This window comes from Zingiber officinale, chromosome 2A, assembly GCF_018446385.1.
Source record: "Zingiber officinale cultivar Zhangliang chromosome 2A, Zo_v1.1, whole genome shotgun sequence".
NCBI classification, from domain to species: domain Eukaryota; kingdom Viridiplantae; phylum Streptophyta; class Magnoliopsida; order Zingiberales; family Zingiberaceae; genus Zingiber; species Zingiber officinale.
Window position 1 is genome coordinate 162,943,926 of NC_055988.1, and position 25,050 is coordinate 162,968,975.

The 25,050-nt window shown below is 42.0% G+C and overlaps 2 protein-coding genes across 2 annotated transcripts; both read left to right on the plus strand.

The window, feature by feature from the left end:
- The first annotated feature begins 1,748 nt into the window (after window positions 1-1,748).
- On the plus strand, window positions 1,749-4,541 carry LOC122044198 (potassium channel KAT3-like). The gene is made up of 11 exons (XM_042604728.1): window positions 1,749-1,897; window positions 2,000-2,215; window positions 2,302-2,457; window positions 2,552-2,609; window positions 2,720-3,037; window positions 3,151-3,390; window positions 3,479-3,577; window positions 3,659-3,691; window positions 3,768-3,953; window positions 4,032-4,278; window positions 4,351-4,541. Exons 1-11 carry the CDS (start codon window positions 1,749-1,751, stop codon window positions 4,482-4,484), a joined length of 1,836 nt encoding a protein of 611 aa, XP_042460662.1. The 3' UTR covers window positions 4,485-4,541.
- Window positions 4,542-23,419: 18,878 nt separating this feature from the next.
- LOC122040229 (peroxidase P7-like) lies at window positions 23,420-24,624 on the plus strand. The gene is made up of 3 exons (XM_042599565.1): window positions 23,420-23,647; window positions 23,742-23,933; window positions 24,033-24,624. The coding sequence occupies exons 1-3, from the start codon at window positions 23,432-23,434 to the stop codon at window positions 24,582-24,584; spliced, it is 960 nt and encodes a 319-aa protein (XP_042455499.1). The 5' UTR covers window positions 23,420-23,431; the 3' UTR covers window positions 24,585-24,624.
- The last annotated feature ends 426 nt before the right edge of the window (window positions 24,625-25,050 follow it).

Sequence of the window (25,050 nt, forward strand, 5' to 3'; positions counted from 1 at the left end):
AACACTATATTGAGAATAAAGCTATTCCTTATTCAACATGAGAGTATCAAGACAAAAACTCTCCCTTGTAAAATTGTTATATGTACTTGAAATCTTACACATTAGCAAAAAGCGGTGGACCAAACAATTATGTTTGTTGTTTTATATACATTTGGTCAACTTAATCACTCCTAGTGAAAAGGAGATCGAGCAATAAAATAAGGAAGATATGAAAAATATATTTAAGCATGCCTTCCACCATTTTCCCTCACTTTAATTTATTCCCTATCACAATCTTTAGTGAGTTATTTTTCTAGTTATGCAACATGTGGGGATTCTCATTCTGGATGTACACGTTGCCGTCCACATCATTTGGACTAAGAGCTAATCATTGCGGTGCATTTGTAGATGATTAATTGGAAAACAAAAGATTCTACCAAGAGATAGAGAAGAGAGAGATTTTTCATGAATATTTTTTTTGGATACGCATTAGTGTAGATATAGAGGTGGAGGAACCAAATGTTAAGTAGATATGAACAAATATTTTTTTTTTGGATACGCATAATTGAGAAGTTTCTCGATAGATCATACTAATCAATGGGGGCCTATTTAGGAATTAATCAATACATCAGTGTTCCTCCAAGAAAATTGCTCAAATAATTAATTCTACCAACCAAATTTGACCACACTGGTAGACTCTCATACAACTCAAAAGAATCTTCAATAAAAAAAAATTAGTGGCGCACGACAGAAGAACGATGAATACTCAGTGGCCACCGACCACGCAAATCAACGCAACAGAAAGGTCTTCAAGGATTAGATCTTGCATCAATAATTAAGGCATTTAGGTTCGAATTTTAACTACAATGTACTGTGAAAAATTTTACCTCAGTGAAAAGCGGTTTAAAAATATTATTGGTCGATAGAAAATTTCTATAAAATCGGATCAATTATTTTAAAATTAATCAATTTTGAATGGTAAATATATGATATAACAACAACTAAAACATAAAATAGGGGAGTCAATGAGAATGCAGTTGATGATATGAAAGATCGAAGAACCCCGTCCAAAACATTTCTCCTGCCTTTTTCAAAATTAGAAGCCAGTAGAACGCTGGCACAGCAGCACGAGCACTTGATTGATCAACAACCAAAGTGGAATTGGCTTCCGCAGGCTCCCTCCCTCTAGTCACCAAATATGACACATTGGCACACAGATGGAGACAAACAAGGTCCAGAGCTCTCTGTCAATCTCTGAATGGTTTTGATTTTGAACGTGGCAATCAAAGTACAGCAGTGCGCGGGTGGAAAACAACCTCTCGATCGATCGGAGTTTTACACATGTGAACGTTCAGAACTGTCAAAAGCTGGTAACTGCTCCGATAGTTATGAGTTGGCTATCCGTTTGAATTTTACCATTAAAATCTAATAAACCAAACCAATATAAAATCAATTAATTCAATTCATTACCTATATTAGTACAAGATTAACTACTAGCAAAGTAAACCGTTGCTTCCATTTTTCACGTTCAAAAAAATGTGCATGGATATATAGAGGAATAATTGTTGAGTTGGTGGACAAATTAAAGTCTTTGATGGTGAGCATGTGATTATTTGTCCTTGGAGACCAGCACCCAGCTCGGGCGCAGTTTCTTTTCTTTTGTCGACTAATTAATTAAATGCTCTGCCTTTGCCTGTATATAAAGATCCACCCATAACTGCTGCTCAACGTACACATTTATAGCCTCGCGTTCCAAGGACAAACGCAGCATGCTCCTCTGTGGTGCAAAATCCAAGCTTCAGCCCTTTGGGGAAAGCTACAGCTTCTCCAGTGACCTGCTGCCGTCTCTGGGAGCGAATATTAACCAGTCGATCAAGCTGAGGAGGTTCATAGTGTCGCCCTTTGATTCTCGTTACAGGTGAGGAACTATTCGCTCTAGCTAGATCTTCGATCTATCTAATTAAAACGTTCGTCGTTCCGATCGACTGATCATAAGTATACTCTTCGTGTATGTCCACAGAGCTTGGCAGATGTTCCTGATCCTACTCGTCGTTTATTCTGCTTGGATCTGTCCGTTCGAACTAGCATTCATGAGGCATTTGCCGGCGAAGCTTTTCTGGGTCGAGAGCATCCTCAACAGTTTCTTCGCGGTCGATATTGTACTCACCTTCTTCGTCGCATACCTTGACCGGAGATCGTACGTCTTGATCGACGATCCGAAGAAAATCGCAGTCAGGTCAGTGCGCACGATTCTATATATATCTATATCTCCAGAGATGATCGATCCAAAGCTTCTTGCTGATCGAGACAGAGACCTTGCAGATATGTATCCTCGTGGTTCATCTTCGACATCTTGTCGACCGCTCCATTCGAAGCGATCAGCCTTCTCTTCCGAGGCGACGGCAATGATCTCGGTTTCAAAACGCTGAACATGCTGCGATTGTGGCGGCTCCGCCGGGTCAGTTCTCTCTTTTCGAGGTCTGCTTCCGGTCCCGCGCCTTCAAGTTGGATAAACAATAGTGCCAAATATACATTTAACTCTGCGTGCCACATAATTAATTTCTTTCCTTAGGCTTGAGAAGGACATCAGGTTCAACTACTTCTGGACGCGATGCACAAAGCTGGTGTTAGTAAGCCTTCACCCTATCGATCCTCCACTATTACTTTTCGTGTCCAAACAAATTAAACCTACCTGGTGGTGAAGAGAGTGTGGTCACACTTGTTGCTTAATTGGCTTCAGGTAACTCTCTTCGCCGTGCACTACGCTGGATGCTTCAATTATCTCATTGCCGACCGGTACCCTAATCCCGAAAGAACATGGATAGGTGCAGTCATGCCGAGCTTTAAATCTGAAAGTCTATGGGTTAGATATGTAACTGCAATTTACTGGTCCATTACGACGCTGACAACAACCGGTTATGGTGACTTGCATGCTGAAAACACCAGAGAAATGCTATTTGACATCTTCTACATGTTGTTTAACTTGGGGCTGACAGCTTACCTCATCGGCAACATGACGAACCTCGTCGTCCATGGAACCAGCCGCACCCGACACTTCGTATGTGTTGTTGCTCTTTTCTCATCGACAGTAATTGAGTAGTAGTCACTGTCCTCTATTCACCATCTTCTAATTCTAAAACTTCTCCTTTTGACAATGATTTGATGCGACAGAGGGACACGATTGAGGCAGCTTCAGAATTCGCAGCAAGAAATCATCTGCCGAAGCGCATCAAGGACCAAATGCTCTCCCACATATGCTTGAGATTCAAGACGCAGGGGCTGAAGCTGCAAGACCCCTTGAATGATCTTCCCAAGGGCATTCGTTCCAGCATAGCGAATAAGCTCTTCTTTCCGATTTTACGACAAGCCTACCTTTTCCGTGGAGTTTCCTTCAACTTCCTTCATCAACTGGTAGACACCAAAATATCTGAACTTGGCGTCGAGCTAATCCTCAACGACAGGAGCTGATATTTCTGTATCACTTTCTTGAAATGAATAGGTAACAGAGACGCAGGCCGAGTATTTCCCACCACGGGAAGATGTGATGCTACAAAACGAGGCGCCAACCGATCTGTACATAATAGTGACAGGAGCTGTGGTAAGGAAAAAAAATACCAGTTGCTTTCGTTCGACAATCATCTCTGTGTCCTGAATATCTGAACACTTGGCTTGATCACAGGACTTGAGATCAAATGTTGATGGGAATGAACAAGTATGTTACTTTCATTCACCCCATGATTTTCGTACTAGTACATGTCTCTTAAAGTGTGTGTGTGTGTGTTCGATAGGTTCATGGAAGGCTAGGAGCAGGGGAAGTGTTTGGGGAGATGGGGGTCTTATGCTGCAGCCCACAGCCATTCACTGCACGAACCGTCGAACTAACACAAGTATTAAGGTTGAGCAGCACCACAGTGATGAACTTGATTAAAGAGAACGTCGAAGACGCGAACACGGTTATGAACAATCTTTTAGAGGTATTCATTCATCTGCATCTTTGATCGATGCCTTGTTTTCCAGAAGCCATGCCTGATTCTTCTTGACTCGGTTTACAGAAAATAAAACTACAACAACTATCAGCTGCTGGAGTAGAGGAACAGAGCTTTGTTTCTTGCAAGGAGTCTTACAAAGTCCAAACGGAAGAATCATGGGAAGCCAGTTCGATCGACGATAGCAGCGTGCAGATGCCTAGAAAAAGAGTCGTCGTTCATATTCTTTCAAGAAAGACAAGAAGTTCAAAGGAAGAACTAGGGAAGCTCATAAACCTGCCTGGTTCTTTGGAGGACCTCTTCGAGATTGCTAGTGAGTATTGCTTTCGACTTTCGACTACGGCAGTGATCAATCATCGAGACTAATTAATTGGCAAATGTGCAGGAGAAAAGTTCACTGGTCATCAGCCTACAAAGGTGCTCAATCAAGAGAATGCAGAAATAGATGACATTAGAGTTATTCGAGATGGAGACCATTTGTTTCTTCTAGAGGAGGAAGATCGTGATCATTGTGTTTGACCTTTGGCAAAGTGGTGATCACATACATCAAGTTTATCACTAACATCAACATGTAGCTAGCAACCAATGATTATGTGTTGGAAAAGAAAGAAAACTTTATACTTTATTCTTTAACCAAAATCACAAGTGCAAGTGTTGCTGAAATCTCATTGATACAGTTCATTAAGAATTTGGACATGCCTTTGCTTCTAAATGATGATAACAACAAAAATGATCAGGGATTCTTTTTTCTTGAAAGTTTTTTTTCTCATTTTTCAAAGAGGTTGGCAACTACTAACTGACGGTACTATACTAAACTCCCTAACCTCTCTTGCGCCCGCTTCTCCTCTGTTTTGTTGCACTCCCCATGCAACCATCCTCATTCTCTGATGGGTGCCTTGGCTTCTTTCCTCTTCCTCCTCCTCCTCCTCCTCTCCTCTCTCCCTCCAGTCATGTCCTTCTCCAGCTCTGGTGTCCGGGGAGGAGGCCACGGAGTCCACGTCCTCAAGCCGCGGCCGTGGGCTTTCAGCGGCAAGAGCAAGAGCAGATCAATCAGGAGAGGGAGAAGAGGCAAGACGACCAGAAGGTCAAAGAGTGAAGCAACTTTCTCCGCAATGCTACCGAGGGGATTTGTGCCGCCATCGGGCTCTTCTTGGCGCCACAACGGCTCTCCCGAGTCCGCCGGACTCTTTTGCAACGGAAAAGTTTCTTCTCAATCTCTGCCTCCCCCGCCGCCGCCTTGTCCCAAATGCTAACTGCATTAACTAGTGTTAGATGCTGCTCAACCGGCCTGTCCTGTCTTGCTTTTCCTCGTTGTCTTTGCCGCTTTGCTCATGTTAGTTTTTCTCCTCGGTGCTCTCTTCAAGGAGATCGTTAGCTTAGTTCTGATGTAAAAACTAATCGATGCTAACCAAGATTTTGTCCAGGAAGCAATGAGAATCTCGTTCGTTCCTATTCTTTTCAATCTCAAATAGTACTGTATCACGCCACTTTTAATCCTACTTATTATGTAAACTATATTCTTAATGACTTTTTAATTTCAATGGAATGGATTTGGTTAACAAACTTACCCACTGAGGTAGCTCCAACCAACAATTACCAGTTCTTCTTCGTACCAGTAGACACCCTGAAAATTTCAGGATGAACAGGTACAAAATTAATGAATAAATATATTGGACACGAGAGAAAACCTCAAGTAAACAGGAAAGGGAAGGTTTTGGTTAGATAAGGTAGCAAGTAAACTAGTCTTGAACTAACAGAGCAGGAGGAGGAGGAGGAAGGAAAGGGAACTACTTTTCAACTAATACTGAATAATTGCTAGAACTTGGAAAATATAAATGATAAAAGGTGACAACAACCATGGCAGAGACATTAGATCACTTGGCTTGGAATATGATCTATATAATAACATAGATTATCTAATAATCTATGTAGACCATTAAAGCATTTGATCTATCTAATAACTTAGATTATCTAATAATCTATGTAGACCATTAAATCATTTGATCTATCTAGTAACTTAGATTATCTAATAATCTATCTAACCAATATTATTTTTTTATTAATCCATGTATCCCACTAATCTTCGAGATGGACCGACTTTACGGACCGGCCACCGGATAAATCAAAGGCTCCTTCTCTACTCTTTATATTCTCAAACAAGAGGGGCAATCCTTAAGAGAAGTTTTTCTTTTTCTTTTATTATAATACAAGAAGAGTCGATCTTGCTCTTCTCTATTCTTTGTAAATTCTCCTTCTAGCATACCTTATGAATACCAGATTGAATCTTGTTGAAGGGCAACGCTTCGAATTGTTGTTTAACGTATTTGTAAATCTGGATTCTAAGAAAATTCTCATGAATTTTCGACATAGTACCAGAGCTGGAAGGTTGTTTTCGATAGTGAAGTTTCGAGCTTATAGTGTGCATTAATTTGAACAATCATGATGAACTTCTAAATGTTCTGCTAACATGAGAGATTCACAAGCAAGTTCGAGATTGTCTCTTTCTTCTCTTCTCTTCTCCCCAATATTCTTAATGCATCTAGGCCACACATATAAAAAAAAAAATCCTTAGAACTCAAGAAAGGACATTAAGTATACAGCTTTTTACCGAACTTTGTCAATTATCCAAATCACATGCCCAACATTAAGAAAAAACATTCCTACGCTATAACAATAGACGGATCTTTTTTAAAAAAAAGTATTCATATTCAAACAAAATATTACTCTCAATATATTATATCAAATTCATATTTAAATATATGGATATTGATACGATACATGATAGTAGGATCGGATAGCTAACGTGGTCGGAAGTCAAGTCCACAGGGCGGTCAGAAGTCAAGCCCACGGAGCGGTCAGAAGTCAAGCCCACGAGACGGTCAAAAGTCAAGCTCACGTAGCGGCCAGAAGTCAAGCCTATGTGGGAGTCAAAAGTCCAGCATACGTGGGGGTCAAGAATCTAGCTTACGTGGGGGGTCAAAGGTTCGGATCACAGGAGAGTCCCGGTCGGGCCTAAATGGGATTCCGAGATTATGCCTACATGTCGAGTAGGAACTCGGAAGGTAGGGCATACAGGTCGGGATATATGAACCAGGATGTGCAGAGCAGGATACGCGGACCAAAGACATACGATTCAGGACTTACGGGATACAAGTCCTGGTCGGGCCTAAGTGGTATTCCGAGGTTAGGCCTACATGTCGAGTAGAAACTCGGAAGGTAGGGCATACAGATTGGGATATACGAACCAGGATGTGCAGAGCAGGATACGCGGACCAAAGACATACGATTCAGGACTTACGGGATACAGGTCAGGACCTACAGGCAGGCAAGTCGGGATATGCGGACCAGGTCATACAGGTTGAGATATACAAACCAGGATGTGCAGAGCAGGATACGCGGACCAAAGACGTATAGTTCAGGATATGCGAACTAAGATTTACAGGTCGAGATATACAAACCAGTATGCGTAGAGCAGGATACGCGGACCAAAGACGTGCAGGTCAGGATATACGGACTAAGGATAAAAAACAGGACAGGGTCGTGCATACGGGGCGAGACTGGAAGAACGACAAGCGAAGGCCTCAGTTGGCAGGGCGGTAGGCACAGATCTGGATCTACCGAGATAGACCGAATAGAAAATGAAGGGCGGGACGTACAGAGATGGATTTACAGGACAACAAACACAAGCTAGGGAATGCATCCGGAAATGCAATTCTGTGCCTACAGGTCAAGATTTACAGGTACAAGGACCCAGTCTAAGGTTAACAGACCGGGGTGAGCATACACTATACGACAATCAAGCTAGGGAATCATAACAACCTGTCAGAGAATAATCACTGCATGTCAGGAAATATGCTAACGGTCTAGGACTCATTGTCCATCGATTCCTCCTTAAACCTATAAGAAGATGTCATGTGTCATTCACCGTCAAATAAATCCTGACACTAGATATTTCCTGACACTCGTCAGACTCCAGAAGTACCCATTGTCATATAAAAAAGGAGGCTTTGTCTCTACGCAGGTACGCTCACTCGTCTTTTCGCACTCGTCTTTTACTTTTCGTCCTTTCACTATGCTTCTGGGAAAAAAATACCTGACTTGAACGTCGGAGGGTCTGACCCGAGGACTTTTTCCCTGGTTCTTAGCCTCTAACAGCCTGCGTGTTTGTCTTAGTGTGCGCAAGAGATCCCCGCCTCGCCAGCCTCATCATCGTCTTCCGTCACCCTCCCGTGGTGATCCTTGTCGAAGGTGTTGGTGCAACCTTAGGTCAAGGTTGACCGGGTTGACCTGACTCGAGTTGACCTGACTCGAGTTGTGTTTTGATGTTTGACGATGTTTGACGAGAAGAGAGTTGTATTCTTGATGTTTGACAAGAATAGGTGTTTGGGAGATTGTAGGTGCAACCTTAGGTCAAGGTTGACCTGGTTGACCTGATTCGGGAAAAGTCCAAGCAGGGAGCTTGGCACGCGAAAAGTCCAAGTATGGAGACTTGGCACGGGGAAAAGTCCAAGCAGGTAGCTTGGCACGCGGAAAGTCCAAGTATGGAGACTTGGCGCGGGGAAAGTCCAAACAGGGAGTTTGGCACGGGGAAAAGTCCTGGTGAGTGAAGCCAGGCAGTCGGAGAAGTCCTGGTGAGTGAAGCCAGGCAGTCGGGAAATCCTGGTGAGTGAAGCCAGGTGAAAATCCTAGTGAGTGAAGCTAGGTGAAAGTGGAAGTCCTGGTGAGTGAAGCCAGGCATTCGGGAAAGTCCTGGTGAGTGAAGCCAAGCAGTTTGAAAGTCCTGGTGAGTGAAGCCAGGCAGATTGAAAATCCTGCTGAGTGAAGCCAGGTGAAAACCCTAGTAAGTGAAGCTAGGTAAAAGTCCTAGTAAGTGAAGCTAGGAAGTTTGGAAGTCCTGGTGAGTTAAGCCGGGCAAGGGAAAATCCAGATGGATCAAGCGTGATCGGACATCTGGTGTTGGGAAGTCCAAGTAGATCAAGGGAGTGATCGGATACTTGGCACGAAGAGGAAAGTCCAAGTGGGTCAAAGGGATTGACCGGACACTTGGTGGGGAGTCTTAGCAGGTCAAGGGAGTGACCGGATGCTAAGCATGATGTACCAATAGGTCAGGGTTGACCGGATATTGGTTTGGAAGGTTTGGGACCTAGTTTGGGCAAAAACCAAGCTCTGGATCGGTCTGCAGACCGATCCAGTGATACGTTTGTGTATCTGATCGGTCTAGGTACCGATCAGACAACAAACAGAAGGCACGCATCGATTCTGTGAGCTTACTGATCGGTCTGGGGACCGATCAGCATGGAGCCTGATCGGTCTGCAAGACCGATCAGGCAATATCCTGATCGGTCTGCCGACCGATCAGGTGACAATCTTGAGGAGTGCGAGGAACCACACTCAATAAGCCCTGATCGGTCAGCAGACCGATCAGGCCATACCCTGATCGGTCCCCACGACCGATCAGAGCACGATCAGTAGCTAGCGGAGTTCGGGAGAAAGCGCTGATCGATCTGTGGACCGATCAGGCACACTCCTGATCGGTCTGTGGACCGATCAGGGCACTAGCCATTGCGACGCAACGGCTATATTCCTTCGTGTTTTTCTTCGCAGGTATAAAAGAAGCTACAGGGCTTCGTTGCTGCTACTGCTTCCTTCTTCTTCTTCCTGGGATTGAAGCTTCTGCTTCTGTGCTCTGAGGTTCTGAGCTTTGTTGAGCTCGCTTCCGAAGCTTCGCGTGAGCTTCCAGTCGTCGATCAGCTGCTGCGTTTGGGTTGTGAAGTTGCTGCTTCATCGCCTCCGGTCGACAGAGAAGGCAAGCGAGTGTTGCATTCATATTGTGTTTGTATTTGCTTCTTGCTTTTCTTGTACTCCTTCTTGTTGTTACAAGTATTGTGGCGAGGTTTCTCCACCCACAAGGAGCATTTATTAGCCGGTTCTCCGGAGACTCATCCACCGACGGATTGATAGGGCTCGTCCACCTTACGGACACGCCGAGGAGTAGGAGTATCATCTCCGAACCTCGTTACATCAGTTTGTTTGAGGTTTGTTTTCTTTTCCTTCGTTTCTACGTGTTATTTTCCGCTGCGCTAACCCTAGTTTGTAGAAACGCGACGATTTGGGGTCGGCTATTCACACCCCCCTCTCTAGCCTCCGTACGAAGGATCCTAACAAGTGGTATCAGAGCAAGGTTGCTCTTCGTCGGATTAACACCCGGGGGAGCACAAGCTAGAGAATGGATCGATTCGGAGAAGACATCACGTTTCCACCCTTCTACGAGTGCTGCGACTTCGCGTATTGGAAGGTAAGAATGAGGTATTTCCTTATGACTAACCTTGAAAATTGGAGGTGTGTTCAATTAGGTTTCAAGTCTCCGATGGACAAGAAAGGAGAAACCCTAGAGAAGAAGGAGTGGACCAAGGAGCAAATCCACCAATCAACCATCAATGATGAGGTAACGAAAATCATTGAATTTTCTTTACCTAATGATATTTTGTATAAGATAGGAGGATACAATAATGCCAAGGAGTTGTGGAACAACTTGGCCAAACTCCATGAGGAGAGCCCCACTTCAAGCCATGAAGAGGAGCCTAGTGAGCCAAGTAGCTCACATCGTGGAGGTGAGGAATTAGAAGTTGAGGGCTACTCAACATCTAAAGAAGAAGAGGAGGTGAGTTCTTCTTCAAGATCGGAGCACGAAGAAGAAGCTTCTACCTCCGGGAGGGATGAAGAAGAGAGCATCCATCCATCCTCAACCCTAGGTAACTCAAACACTTTAAGTTCAAGTAAATTGCATATAATGTGTTTTGAGTGTAGGGAATTTGGACATTACAAGAGTAAATGTCCAAAGAAGACTAAGAAGACTCCACCGGCGCCAAAGATCAAGGAAGTCGGAGTCCTAAAACGCAAGGGCAAGGAGCACGTGGTGTGCTTCCAATGCAAGCAACGGGGACACTATAGGAGTCAATGTCCAAGGGGGAGTCAATCTCACAAGGACAAAAGACCAAGCACGTGTAAAGGGGGAGCGAAGGCAAACCCTAAGGTATCCTCTAAGGTTCATTCTTGCACTTCTAATAAGATACATGCTAGTAGTCTTATTGCAATTGTCAAGAATGATAAGCATGATAATCATAGAAATCAACATGTGTGCTTAGGTGCTAAACATCTTAGCCTAGATAAGAACAATACTAGGAAGGCCAACCCTAGGATTAACTCATCTAAGGCTAAGGAGAACCTAGGTAGAAACCCCAAATCATCTAGACATATGCCTAGGAATACCTCAAAGAAAAATTAAAAATTAAAAATTGAGGTATTAGAGAAGGAGAATCAAGTCTTGAGGTCAAGACTTGATACTTTGGAAAATGCTCTTAAGAACTTGGAGAAGTCATCTCTAGGATTTAAGGGTCAAAAACCAATGTCCAAGGACAAGAAAGGTTTGTGTCACAAACCTAAGTCTCAAGTGGTCAAGCCCACTTATCATAATGTTCCATTCGATTATGGAACAAAATCTAGGGCTAGGAAGACCACCACCAAGGTCACAAGGGGAGTCACCCCTAGAGTTGATCTTGATGAGTCCCAAATGACCAAGGCTTTAAAGCCTAAGAGGGTCATTAGGAGGGTTGTTAGGGAAGTTATCCCTAGTAAATATTTAGTGAACCCAATGAGCTCAAATAGGTATTGGGTACCTAGGAGCATCTTCTCTACCCCATAGATGGGTTAGAGAGTGTCAACTCCGATTAGAAGGGTAGTCAACCCAACTTTGAGGAAATTGACACTCAAGGAGCATTTTCAAGGTTTTTGGGAACCTTTGAAAATGATATGAAACAATCATTAATATTTACTCCTTGGAAGAGTAAAATGTGCCATCATGGAAAATGATGATGTTAATTTCAATTGGCACAATTTGGGAAAATCTAGAGAACTCTTGAGGAAAAATGAAACATGCCAAGATTTGAGGATAAATTTGATCTTTAAGTGGCATGAATGAATCTAGAGTTCAAGAAGTGTCAAAATTAGGATTTTGGCATATTAGGGCAATCAAGGGTTAAAGCTTAAGTATTAGCTAAGGCTAAGGATACTTAGATAGGTAATCTAGGTATGTTTTATTCATGCTAAATCTTGCCATGATTGTTTGCCCTCACATGTCATGACATCATATTTAAGTTTATCTTTTGAAATGTCATGATAATGCTTAGGTTAGTTTTATGTCATGTTTATTTAAGTTCCAAACTTTATGCCATGACATCATGACATTGGTACATGCTTCTATTTATGATATTATTTCATGCCATGTCATCATCTCTTGCATTAATGATCAATTTAAATTGATTTAAGGATAGAAACACAATTTGATATTGAGATCAAGTTGGTGTTTAGAAAATGCATGAGAACTTAGCCTAAGATGACCTAAACCCATATCTCACATCAAAATTGACTTGGATGTGTTTGATACACTTTAGATGTGTGTGAGATATTAGGATCATGAGTTAGGATCAAGGTGCATAGTTCTTGTACCTAGATGAGCCTAATTCAAGAAATTGGGGATCATAGGGAAAACTTGTGTACAAGTCATGTGCATATAGCCCTAAGATTGTGGTCCCAAATTAAAGGGTTTAAGATCATTTCAAAATTGATTTGAAAAACCTTGGTGAAGCTTTTCTAGTGATAGCATTCATCATTGAACAAAGTGATACAAAGTTTTTGAAACTTTGAGCTACTTTAAAACTTTTCAAAATTTGTATCAAGATTTGAAAATGGAAGTTATTTTCATAGAAAACTATTTTTCCTTGATAGTATATGTTATGAGGAATATATCCTCAAAATTTTATAATTTTTGGAATTTTCTGGAATTTGTTGTGAGTTTCTGAATTTCGGGAGAAGGAAATCAGAACTCGAGTATGTCCAAGGCTGGATCGGTCACTGGACCGATCCAGGGAAGTCTGGATCGGTCTGGGGACCGATCCAGAGGGGTCCTGATCAGTCCGGTGACCGATCAAGCGCACTAAATTTGCTGAATTTCGACTGTGGTCTGAAAGTTCAGCTGTGGGAGTTGAGTTTCGGGTTTCTAAAGGTTTGAAACTCTCCAAGACATTGTTGGTGCAATGGTCAAGGGGGAGTTGACCTTCAGGGGGAGTCTTAACTAATTGTCAAGGGGGAGTTGACTTTTAGGGGGAGTTTTTACTTCTTAAGACTTTTGAGGATTAGTGATATGAGATTGTCACTAAGTTGAGTGTTGAGTTTAGTATCAAGGGGGAAATTAAGGGTTTCAATGAAAGGTATGAGACTTTCATTAGGAAGAAACTCTTGACCTTGATTCCCTCTTTTTGATGTGTGTCAAAAAGGGGGAGAGATGTCCCAAGAGGGAGAGTGTAGGTTTTGGAAGAATGTTCAAGGAAAAACATTGGAAAACTAAGTTAGGTTATCGGGTTAACCTAACTTGATTTTGGATTTTTGTCAAACATCAAAAAGGGGGAGATTGTTGGTGCAACCTTAGGTCAAGGTTGACCTGGTTGACCTGACTCGAGTTGACCTGACTCGAGTTGTGTTTTGATGTTTGACGAGAAGAGAGTTGTATTCTTGATGTTTGACAAGAATAGGTGTTTGGGAGATTGTAGGTGCAACCTTAGGTCAAGGTTGACCTGGTTGACCTGATTCGGGAAAAGTCCAAGCAGGGAGCTTGGCACGCGAAAAGTCCAAGTATGGAGACTTGGCACGGGGAAAAGTGCAAGCAGGTAGCTTGGCACGCGGAAAGTCCAAGTATGGAGACTTGGCACGGGGAAAGTCCAAACAGGGAGTTTGGCACGGGGAAAAGTCCTGGTGAGTGAAGCCAGGCAGTCGGAAAAGTCCTGGTGAGTGAAGCCAGGCAGTCGGGAAATCCTGGTGAGTGAAGCCAGGTGAAAATCCTAGTGAGTGAAGCTAGGTGAAAGTGGAAGTCCTGGTGAGTGAAGCCAGGCATTCGGGAAAGTCCTGGTGAGTGAAGCCAGACAGTTTGAAAGTCTTGGTGAGTGAAGCCAGGCAGATTGGAAATCCTGGTGAGTGAAGCCAGGTGAAAACCCTAGTAAGTGAAGCTAGGTAAAAGTCCTAGTGAGTGAAGCTAGGAAGTTTGGAAGTCCTGGTGAGTTAAGCCGGGCAAGGGAAAATCCAGATAGATCAAGGGTGATCGGACATCTGGTGTTGGGAAGTCCAAGTAGATCAAGGGAGTGATCGGATACTTGGCACGAAGAGGAAAGTCCAAGTGGGTCAAAGGGATTGACCGGACACTTGGTGGGGAGTCTTAGCAGGTCAAGGGAGTGACCGGATGCTAAGCATGATGTACCAATAGGTCAGGGTTGACCGGATATTGGTTTGGAAGGTTTGGGACCTGGTTTGGGCAAAAACCAAGCTCTGGATCGGTCTGCAGACCGATCTAGTGATACGTTTGTGTATCTGATCGGTCTGGGGACCGATCAGACAACAAACAGAAGGCACGCATCGATTCTGTGAGCTTACTGATCGGTCTGGGGACCGATCAGCATGGAGCCTGATCGGTCTGCAAGACCGATCAGGCAATATCCTGATCGGTCTGCCGACCGATCAGGTGACAATCTTGAGGAGTGCGAGGAACCGCACTCAATAAGCCCTGATCGGTCAGCAGACCGATCAGGCAATACCCTGATCGGTCCCCACGACCGATCAGAGCACGATCAGTAGCTAGCGGAGTTCGGGAGAAAGCGCTGATCGATCTGTGGACCGATCAGGCACACTCCTGATCGGTCTGTGGACCGATCAGGGCACTAGCCGTTGCGACGCAACGGCTATATTCCTTCGTGTTTTTCTTCGCAGGTATAAAAGAAGCTACAGGGCTTCGTTGCTGCTACTGCTTCCTTCTTCTTCTTCCTGGGATTGAAGCTTCTGCTTCTGTGCTCTGAGGTTCTGAGCTTTGTTGAGCTCGCTTCCGAAGCTTCGCGTGAGCTTCTAGTCGTCGATCAGCTGCTGTGTTTGGGTTGTGAAGTTGCTGCTTCATCGCCTCCGGTCGACAGAGAAGGCAAGCGAGTGTTGCATTCATATTGTGTTTGTATTTGCTTCTTGCTTTTCTTGTACTCCTTCTTGTTGTTACAAGTATTGTGGCGAGGTTTCTCCACCCACAAGGAGCATTTATTAGCCGGTTCTCCGGAGACTCATCCACCGACGGATTGATAGGGCTCGTCCACCTTACGAATACGCCGAGGAGTAGGAGTATCATCTCCGAACCTCGTTACATCGGTTTGTTTGAGGTTTGTTTTCTTTTCCTTCGTTTCTACGTGTTATTTTCTGCTGCGCTAACCCTAGTTTGTAGAAACGCGACGATTTGGGGTCGGCTATTCACACCCCCCTCTCTAGCCTCCGTACGAAGGATTCTAACAGAAGGTACAACGTCAGCCACGCATTTCGACGACCCTCGTCAACGCCAATGACAACGCGGCCAACCTCTGTCCGACTCAGCTTCCGGACGAGGTCAGATATAATAAAGAAAACTAGACGAACATATAAGATCTGGTACATCTCATTCCGAGCTCTTTAGATCCATCAGCCTATTTTCATCGATTTTGATCAAAATTGACTAATAGACCTATAAATAATTCAAAATGATATGGAATCATATCTTTATGTATTTGTCTAGTTGTCATGATTATATACATATCCTCAAATAATAATTTGGAATAATATATAGAGAGTGATAATTTTTTTAACATGAATTAGATTTTTTAAACACGTTCGTATTAAAAAAATCACCACTCTCAATATAGTATATCAAATTGATATTTGAGGGCATGGATATAAGCAAACGAATTAGATCAATATATAGGACCCGATTCTATATCATTTCAAGCTCTCTAGGTCCATTAGTCGATTTTAGTAGAAATTGATGAAAATCGACTGATAGACTTAGAGAGCTCAGATCATGACCAACTTGTGGAGGCTATAATAAACTTGAAAATAAAAGTAACGCACATTAGATAAATTGATAAAGAAAGGAAAATCAAAGCAAATGAATAAGAAATCCTTGGATTATCTTCCAAGTAACACTTGTTTTAGGTCTTTAGCTCAATCTCATCTAAGCTCATCCTAGAGTTATGTAATCAGAGGGATGGGATTTTCCCTCTGATGGTGAATGTTCAAGGTCCCTCCTTCATCCAAGATCTTATTGGGCAGATATATTTTTCATTTTTTATTGAGGGCCCTCTCCCAATGCTTACCGGATTATATACAGTGTTCGACAGCCTCCCATGAGGATGAAACTTTCATTCCTCTGTTTGGTATGCATTACCTTGCTACAGTCACTTAGAAGAAGAGAGACGTGGTTAGGAGCTTTAGATAGATCAAATTTCAATCTTTCCTCACTTATCACCAGAGATAGTTTATGATTTTTAACATCAATGATAGCTCCTATAGTGACAAGGAATGATCTTCCCAAAATTATTAGGATCTTAAGATCTCCCTTCATGTTTAGCACGACAAATTAAAATCGGTATGTATGATACAACCACTCATCTTTACTGGCACATCTTCGATGCTACTCATTGGGTACCTACATGAGTGATCTGCTAGTTATGGTGATAAAGTAGTAAGTTTAAAATTTTTAAAACATAATTTATTACAAATTGAATAAGGAATGAGGCTAACATGCGTCTCCCAAATCATAAAAAGTCTTCTCAATACTGGTGGTCCATATCTTGCAAAAGATAAAAAAAGCTTTTCGGATCTTGGAGCTTTGGGGGTATAGTGTCCAGAAATAATGCGAGCACTCCTCGGTTAGTGTCACGGTCTCATAGTCTTCCTTCTTCAGTTTGGTAGACATAATCTCTTTCAGAAATTTGACAAATTTTGGCATTTGATGCAGTGCATCAATCAATGAGACTTTGATACAAAGTTCTTTGATTTTCTTCAAAAATTTATCAAATTCTTCATCCTTTTTTATGTTGGCTAATCTCTTGGACAAAGGAATTGCTTGACTTTGGGTAACTAGTGGAGGAAGCTCTTCAACCTTATTAGTTTTCTCCTCCTCTTCTTATATGCCACTTAAGTGAGATGGAGAAGGAGAGGGCTCTCCTAAAATGTCAATTCCTTTATTGGAAGCCGTCACTTGGGGATCTCCCAAGGATGGTCTCCTCCGAAGCTCAATTCTATTGCAATACTCAATAAGATTTACATATGATTTTCTTGGAAAATCTCCCAGTGCTTTTGAGGATGATGAAGCTATCTGTTCTATTTGGTTATCAAGAATCTTTTGGTGTTTTTTAGAATTTTCCACTCTTTGAGTGAGTTTCTTGATGTCATTTTTTATCTCTAGTTGCGCCACAAGAATTTCCTCAAGCAACTTTTCAAATCGGTCGGATTGTTGATAGCCTTGTTGTTACTGTGAATAGCTTTGTTGTTTCCCTGGTTGGTAACTCTACCTTTGACCCATAGGTTGCCCTTGGTCTTGATTATTCTCGTAGGAGAAATTTGGGTGGTTCCTCTAGCTCAAATTATATGTGTTGGAGTATGGGTTGTTTTATCTTGGGTTGAAACTAGCTATAATATCACATTGCTCAAATTGTTCACGTTGAGAAGAGATAACCCCAAGTGGGCAAGCTTCTTGCACGTATTCTGTACTTCCATAAGAGTCACATATTTCTACGATGGCATTTATCGTATCGGTCCCCATCGATTTGAGATTCTTTGATAAGGCATTCATTCTTGCTAACATCATTAATGCATCAACATCAAACTTGCTTGATGTCTTCATTAGATTTTTAGGGAAAGAGCTTCCACTTCACTCTAATGCCCACTGGTGGTAATTAAGAGCCACACTTTCAATGATATCTTTGACTTTATCTAAACTTCTATTCATTAGTGCATCTCCAGCTACAGAGTCTAAAGACACTTTAGTGTGATAGTTGATGCTATTATAAAATGTGTGAATCACTAACTAATTTTTTAAGCCATGGTGTGAACATAGTCTGAGTATATTTTTAAATTTATCCGAATCCTCATACGAAGATTCTGTGTTAACCTGCCTAAAGCTGGCAATCAAATTCCGTATATGTGTTGTTTTACTTGGCGGATAGAATTTGTCAAGGAATAGCTACTCACATTGCTCCCATGATGTAATATTATTGGCCAGCAGAGAAGTGAGCCACATCTTGGCTCTATCCCTCAAATTAAAACCAAATAACATTAATCTCACTACCTCTGTTGGAACTCCATTCATCTTCATGGTCCCGTATATCTCATAGCAAACCTCCAGGTGTTGGTTTGAATCTTTATGTGGTCCGCCCCTAAACTAATGTTGTTACATCATAATAATTATCGTAAGTTTTATCTCAAAATTGTTAGTTTAAATAGTTGATCTGGTAATGCTAGACCGAAGCCCATGAGCATAACATGCTACGTAATCCTTGAGAGGTTTGTTTGTCATTTGAGAGATTGTTTGTTCCTCTTATTGCTTCTGTAGGTTTCTTCTTCTTTAGAAAGTTCTATCAATTTTAGGATCAATGGGTAATAATTCTCCTACAAGATTAGATCTTACATATAAGAACAAACTTATCGTAAAATCCAAATTCAATTGAAATGCAAAAATTAAATTATACAGAAAAAAAGAATGTAGAAATTGAAAATAAAAATCAAGGTGCAGAATTTCAAGTGCTAAAAAGAAATTGTAGAAATAAAAATAAGAAACAAATGCAAAGTAAATGCAGAACGAAAATTACATAAAATATTTACAAAAAGAAAAAGTAAAAATAATGTTTAGACTAACTCTAGTATTTATCTACTAATGTTATATACGTAGTCCCCAGTAATAGCGCTAAAAACTTGATATGTACAATCCGTAAGTGCATGGTTGTCATAAAGTAATAAAAATATCGATTCCACAAGGACTATTGATTAAGCACTGATTGATGATGGATGAATGATTCTATCAGACAATCATAATTTAGTTGAGAGTTTGAAGGAAAGAGAGAATGGGAGAGAGAGAGAGTTGGCAAAGAGAGAAAGTGAAGAGAGTAAGAGAGAGAAGAATGAGTTGGATGGTGGATGAATGATTCTAGGAGTTTAGTTTCACTATGATGTTAGTTAATGCTCTATGATTTATTCATCTCCTTATCTCCATGTCTACACTTTATAAGATTTCTAACTAAAGTTTGGCTCAGCCCCACGAAGATTGGAACGGAGAGTTTACCCAAGTTCTAACGTCATTAAGTAAAGAAGCAACCTTAGGAAGCCTGGTTAAAGGGTTACCCTAAAGCTCCCTCACCCTCCGGGTCATATAATCCTAGAGTTATCCAATTTATTTCCTAATAGTATATTAATGTAATTAAGTAGAAGAGGTAACCTAGAAAGTTCGGTTAAAGGGTTACCCTTGGTCACAGGGCCCCCCCGATCATACAGTTCTAGATTACACAAGTCACTTCCTAATATTAATTTGAGAGAAACCCTCTAAACTCTAATTAAATACTCCTTTGTAGTGAATTGGTCTTCTTGCAAGAGGATTATCCTAGAAAGCCCGCTTAAAGGGTTACCTCCCCTCGTCACAGGGCTCCACGGTCATATAATCTAGTACTTTTCCTCTATAAAGTGACAAATCCACCACAATCCACATGCATATACCACACACACATTTTGTCAAACATGTACAAGGCACATTACACAAGAATAAGTCATAAACACTTCATTAAACAAGGAAATGATACATACATAGTTGATACATTAACATTGTATCACAAATACTCCCTACATCATAAATCTAAAGATCTACTCCATTGTGTATGAAATACAACCAAGAAACAAGAAGAATAAGAATCTACAACTCAATACATGAGACATGGAGAGGAGAATGCTTATCTATGTGTCACCAGTTTTCTTGGATGAAATCCTAGCTTTGGAGGTGGACGGATAGACGAAGATAAAGCTTTTAGGATTCTCCCAAGGGGGGAGAACCCTTCTCCAAGGAATGGGGCGGAGCCCTAAGCTAAAAATGAGTGAAGAGAGGAGAAAATCCCTTTTTAAAGCAAGGGGGCACAACCCTCTTGTTTTCTCCACCATGATCATGCCCTTTTGGCACGGCCTTGGCATGAATTGCCATAGCCTGAGAGGCATGGTCGTGCCAATTGGCACGACTACCCTCTGAATCGCCTCTGGAATCCTAGTATGATCATGACATTTGGCACGGTTGAAACACAATTCGGCTCTAGAGAGGGGCACGACCATATGGTTTCACACAGCTGCTCCTTCTTGGCTACTGATGGGGGCACGACCGTTCCTTTAGGCATGACCTTCCGCTGCTTCTTTGTTGTTGCTGGGACATGACCATACTTGTGTGGCACAGCCTACCCGTGTGTGGTGCAAATGGAGGCACACGACTGTGCCAGGGGGTACAACGAGGTTGCTGGTCTTCTCTATGTTCGCTCCTATGTGCATTTTTACTCCAATTTCGCTCTAAATGGCGTCTTGTGAATTAAAACATGCAAAGAGCAGATCTTCAAATAAATAGAATGAAAGTATGACATAATAATGAAATAGGGTGCAATAAACATAGATTATACTCATGAAATACAAGTAGATATGTGTCAAATAATGCATCAAAACATATATAATCTACATACATCACTGTATGAAAAGACGTATGTTAGCTGTCACTTTAAAACATGTGTTAGTGGGGCACATGACTTTCACCCATAAATGGGCATTTATGATGGATGAGATAGTCCAATCATTACGTTGGAAAAACACCTTCCCACATATCAGTGGTACATCACGGGTCATATCAACCCTCTGACACGCAGTTCTTCAAAAAGTATGACTAAGTATATCCATAATAGATGGGCGGACGCACGTCCGTTCGATTGAGCCAATAAGTTGGTCGGTTGAGCTGGTGCTGGTGCAGGACTTAGGTTGAGTCAGTCGACTACAAGTCTCCTTCAACTAGACATGAAGGGAAGACTAGTGATACGGGATATTAAAGATGGACCTAGATATAATGTAGCAATCAAAGTCAAGGTAATGTGGCAGTCAAGATCAAGGAGTGGCAACCAGTGTGTCACTCTCCATGAGGCTTTGTTATTCGTCCAACACTAAGGCCTTCATAATGAAGACGACCGGCCTAGAGGCCAATCGAACTTAGGGAACCTATCACCCTATTATTGTATTAAAACATCTATCATATATCCGAGCAGTCTATAACTAGCCGAGTTTAAGGGACATCCGACTTATCATAGATCTAGCCAGTCATAGTTCCAGCCAGAATAAGGGGCCCAGATTCCCACTTAGTACAAGTCTTACAACATATGATCGGTCGACCTTATGAGTTTTCTCACATGTTAGTCCTCCTTTATATAGTCAGTCGATAATAATTAACTCCGGTTAGATTTACATAGCTTAGCAAGCCCGTCTCTTATACATATAGAAGCAATTCTCCATATAAACTCGGTCTGATTTCCAGATCTCAGGTTCTCACTTCAAAGGCGAGTCTTCTCTCATATGGATAATTGGATTAAAGTACTGATCGAATCTCTAGGGACCCAGTCCTCCATTCCTTAAAGATAAGTATCCCAATATATGGTTGGTCGGCTAAAAAATAGATCGAACCTAGGGGACTTAGCTTCATATTACTTCCAGAACAGATCTCCAGCACCGCCAATGTATAATCAAGAAGCTTAAGGGAAGGACGGATATATAGTCAGCCCGTTTAAGGACTCGATCGAGATACACTCAGCAGATAACATGGTCTGAGAATCACAACAATATGTCGGAATAGCAACTATTTGTTAAAGAATATTTCTCTATTATAATGTGAGTATTCACCATAATCTTTTTTGAAGGCGATTACACTTCCCATCAGCTGACAACATATGAAAGTATATTCCTTCAACCGCCTCATTAATGGAGTAAGTTATAAAAGATAAAAGAGGTGCACATATGGGTAACGAAAGCTTAAGATTCCTCGGATGATTACTGTACATTATCCCAGGTTGTATGTCTTCCATTACTCGACAACCTCTGATTCTCTACCACCTCATGATTACGGAGGTTATGAGAGGTGGTGTATAAATTAAAGAGATCCTCTCCGTTTGCAAGGTATGCATGTTTTACCATAGTATTACTTACGCGCACACATCTACTATTGATCTTCCCAATTTCTACTCGGATATCATACTGACTTGAGCATCAGAAGACCTTCGTCAAGGACCCCTTCTCTAGTTTTTGGGCACTGATGTTCTGTCTGCTCTCTTGAGTATGTGCAAAAAAAGAAAAAGACGCTCGTTCTCTTCCTGTTCCGGTTCATCGTCTCTCTCTTCCCATAGCAAAGTCTTATGTCAGTCATCCGTATCGCTACTTGCCTAGCACGTCATCCATCCAGTTTTTAGACAGGATCCGACTATTATTGTAGAAATAGCTCTTCTTTGTAGTGAGTGTGAATTGAACCTACAAGTTCTAGAAGATTCACAATTGGAGGTGCTATATGGTAACTCAAGGAAGAGATGGTGAACGGAGAAAAAGTTATAAAGAAAAAACCTATTGAATTTGAAAAGGCACAAGAGAACTCCCTCTAAGTAGGGAGGCATAGAAGGAGCAAACTTCACTAGATAAGGAACCTTGCCATGAGTTTACACATAGAGGAATTCGGAAGAAATCACTATCTTAATGGTCCGAGATACCAAGGCGATCTAGGTACGATAATGGAAGATGAGTTAACATGCAATCAAATTCTACATTGTCCATCAACTAATGGTTTCCATGTGTACAAATCTAATGATCAATAATCATGTGAATGCAAGCTAAGTTGCAATACAAAAAAAAAAAAGATAGAAAAATTGATTCATTAATTCCATGATAATGATACCAGAGCTTTGATATAATCAACCTATCATTATATACTTATTATAAAAATACTACGTACAACATTAGGATAATCACGAGCGTCCCATCTTACATGTATTTCGATATATAATTGAAGCTCATGATCAGCAAATGCCAAAATAACATCACATCTTACACGTATTTTAACAATTGAAGTTGATCCACATGCATGGTGTCAAATTGCCCACATCTTCCACGTACTTTGATAAGTGTTCACGATCGACAAGTGCCGCAGCAATATCTTAATCGAATATTCTTTCACTTAAAACACTACTCTAAGTAAACTACAGTCTAAATTAAACCAATTATCATCTCGCGATTTAATTAGCTGATCTATACAAATCCAACACGAGTCAACGACAGCCCGTATGTCCACAAACGAATTAATGCAAGGGATAGCTTTGCCGTCAGTACACGTAACTTTGCATGTGGGCAAGATTATCATTCCATTTTATATATAATTAATTAAGCAATTACACTGTTGGGAGAGCTCGCAATGTTTGAAGTCAACGAGCTGCCGGTGACTTTTCAAAACGATCGATCGACGCTATATATATATATATATATATATATATCCTGCAATCCTCTGGTTAACTTGTGATCAATATCAGCTAGCCATGGCGGCATTGCTCGGTGAGATAACGCTCCTCCTCGGTGTCCTTGCGCTGTTCAGCGGAGCCGCCGTCGACGCTCAGCTGTCGCCGACGTTCTATAGCGGTTCATGCCCCAACCTGCAGTCCGTCGTGCGATCCGCCATGACGCAGGCCGTCAACCGGGAGAGGAGAATGGCTGCCTCCATCCTCCGCCTCTTCTTCCATGACTGCTTCGTCAATGTCTGCATGCATGCGATTGTGTTTGATTAACTTCCGTCGTTAATTACAGGGAGTTTTGGAGATAATTAATTACTGTTTTTTACTATTAATTTAGGGATGTGACGGATCGATTCTTCTGGACGACACGTCCACTTTCACCGGCGAGAAAAACGCCGGTCCGAATGTGAACTCTGTGCGTGGCTTCGAAGTCATCGACACCATCAAGGCCAACGTGGAATCCGCTTGCCGAGCCACCGTCTCCTGCGCCGATATTCTCGCGCTCGCCGCCCGTGATGGGGTTGTCCAGGTAAGCTAGATGAATCCGGCCGAGCCACCGTCTCCCTCCCTCGCCGTACTAGTACAGTCTTTGCTGATTGATATTGATCGTGTGGAATTCTATATGTAGCTTGGTGGACCGACATGGACGGTGCAACTAGGGCGGAGGGACGCGAGGACGGCCAGCCAAAGCGCGGCAAACAGCAACCTCCCTGGCCCCGGCTTCAGCCTCGCCCAGCTGGTGGCGGCGTTCTCGGCCAAGGGCCTGAGCGCGCGTGACATGACCGCGCTTTCCGGCGCGCACACCATCGGGCAGGCTCGGTGCGCCACCTTCCGCTCCCACATCTACACCGACAGCAACATCAACAACAGCTTCGCGGCGCTGCGCAGGCGGAACTGCCCGTCCTCCGGTGGTGATTCCAACCTTGCGCCGCTCGACCTCCAGACTCCCGTGGGCTTCGACAATAGGTACTACCAGAACTTGGTGGCGCAACAGGGGCTGCTGCACTCCGACCAGGAGCTCTTCAATGGAGGGTCTCAGGATGCATTGGTCCGCCTTTACAGCACCAATCCGGCGACCTTTAATTCCGACTTCACGGCGGCCATGGTGAGGATGGGAAACATCAGCCCCTTGACAGGAAGCAGAGGAGAGATTAGAGTAAATTGCAGGAGGGTGAACTGAACTGAGATTAGATCATATATATATATATACGTTTTTGTATTTATATTTGTATTTGCATATATGTATTGTGATGATCAAAATAAAATAAAATAAAAAAGATGTAATTTCAAAAGAAAAAATTGAAGTCAAATGATTTAATGTTGCATTACATAGCTATAGGTTTGTATTTAACCTCAATACTCAAGCGAATAACAAATCTACTCTTTTGAATGCCATGAAATGAGGTTTAGTTCAAGAAATCTTCACATTAGTAAAACAAATCTACTTTTGGAGGAGTCGACTTACTATAGATATTTAACTATATAAAAAACTATTATGATAAAATATAGTATAGAATCTCAATAATTATAAAAATAATAATAATAATTATGATTTCGATGGTAGCACTAAATATGCTAAGTTCTTGTTAAGCCAGTAAATTAATCAAGTATTCATGAATAAATTTGGTATTCGATTTGGTAAGAAT

Excerpts from the sequence above, each read along its gene's own strand:
- LOC122044198 (XM_042604728.1), top strand. The coding sequence starts at position 1,749 with ATGCTCCTCTGTGGTGCAAAATCCAAGCTTCAGCCCTTTGGGGAAAGC. Across the intron at positions 2,610-2,719 it reads GATGCACAAAGCTGGTGTTA|GTAACTCTCTTCGCCGTGCA; the intron begins GTAAGCCTTCAC and ends AATTGGCTTCAG. Across the intron at positions 3,954-4,031 it reads TTATGAACAATCTTTTAGAG|AAAATAAAACTACAACAACT; the intron begins GTATTCATTCAT and ends CTCGGTTTACAG.
- LOC122040229 (XM_042599565.1), top strand. The coding sequence starts at position 23,432 with ATGGCGGCATTGCTCGGTGAGATAACGCTCCTCCTCGGTGTCCTTGCG. Across the intron at positions 23,648-23,741 it reads TCCATGACTGCTTCGTCAAT|GGATGTGACGGATCGATTCT; the intron begins GTCTGCATGCAT and ends CTATTAATTTAG. Across the intron at positions 23,934-24,032 it reads CCCGTGATGGGGTTGTCCAG|CTTGGTGGACCGACATGGAC; the intron begins GTAAGCTAGATG and ends TTCTATATGTAG.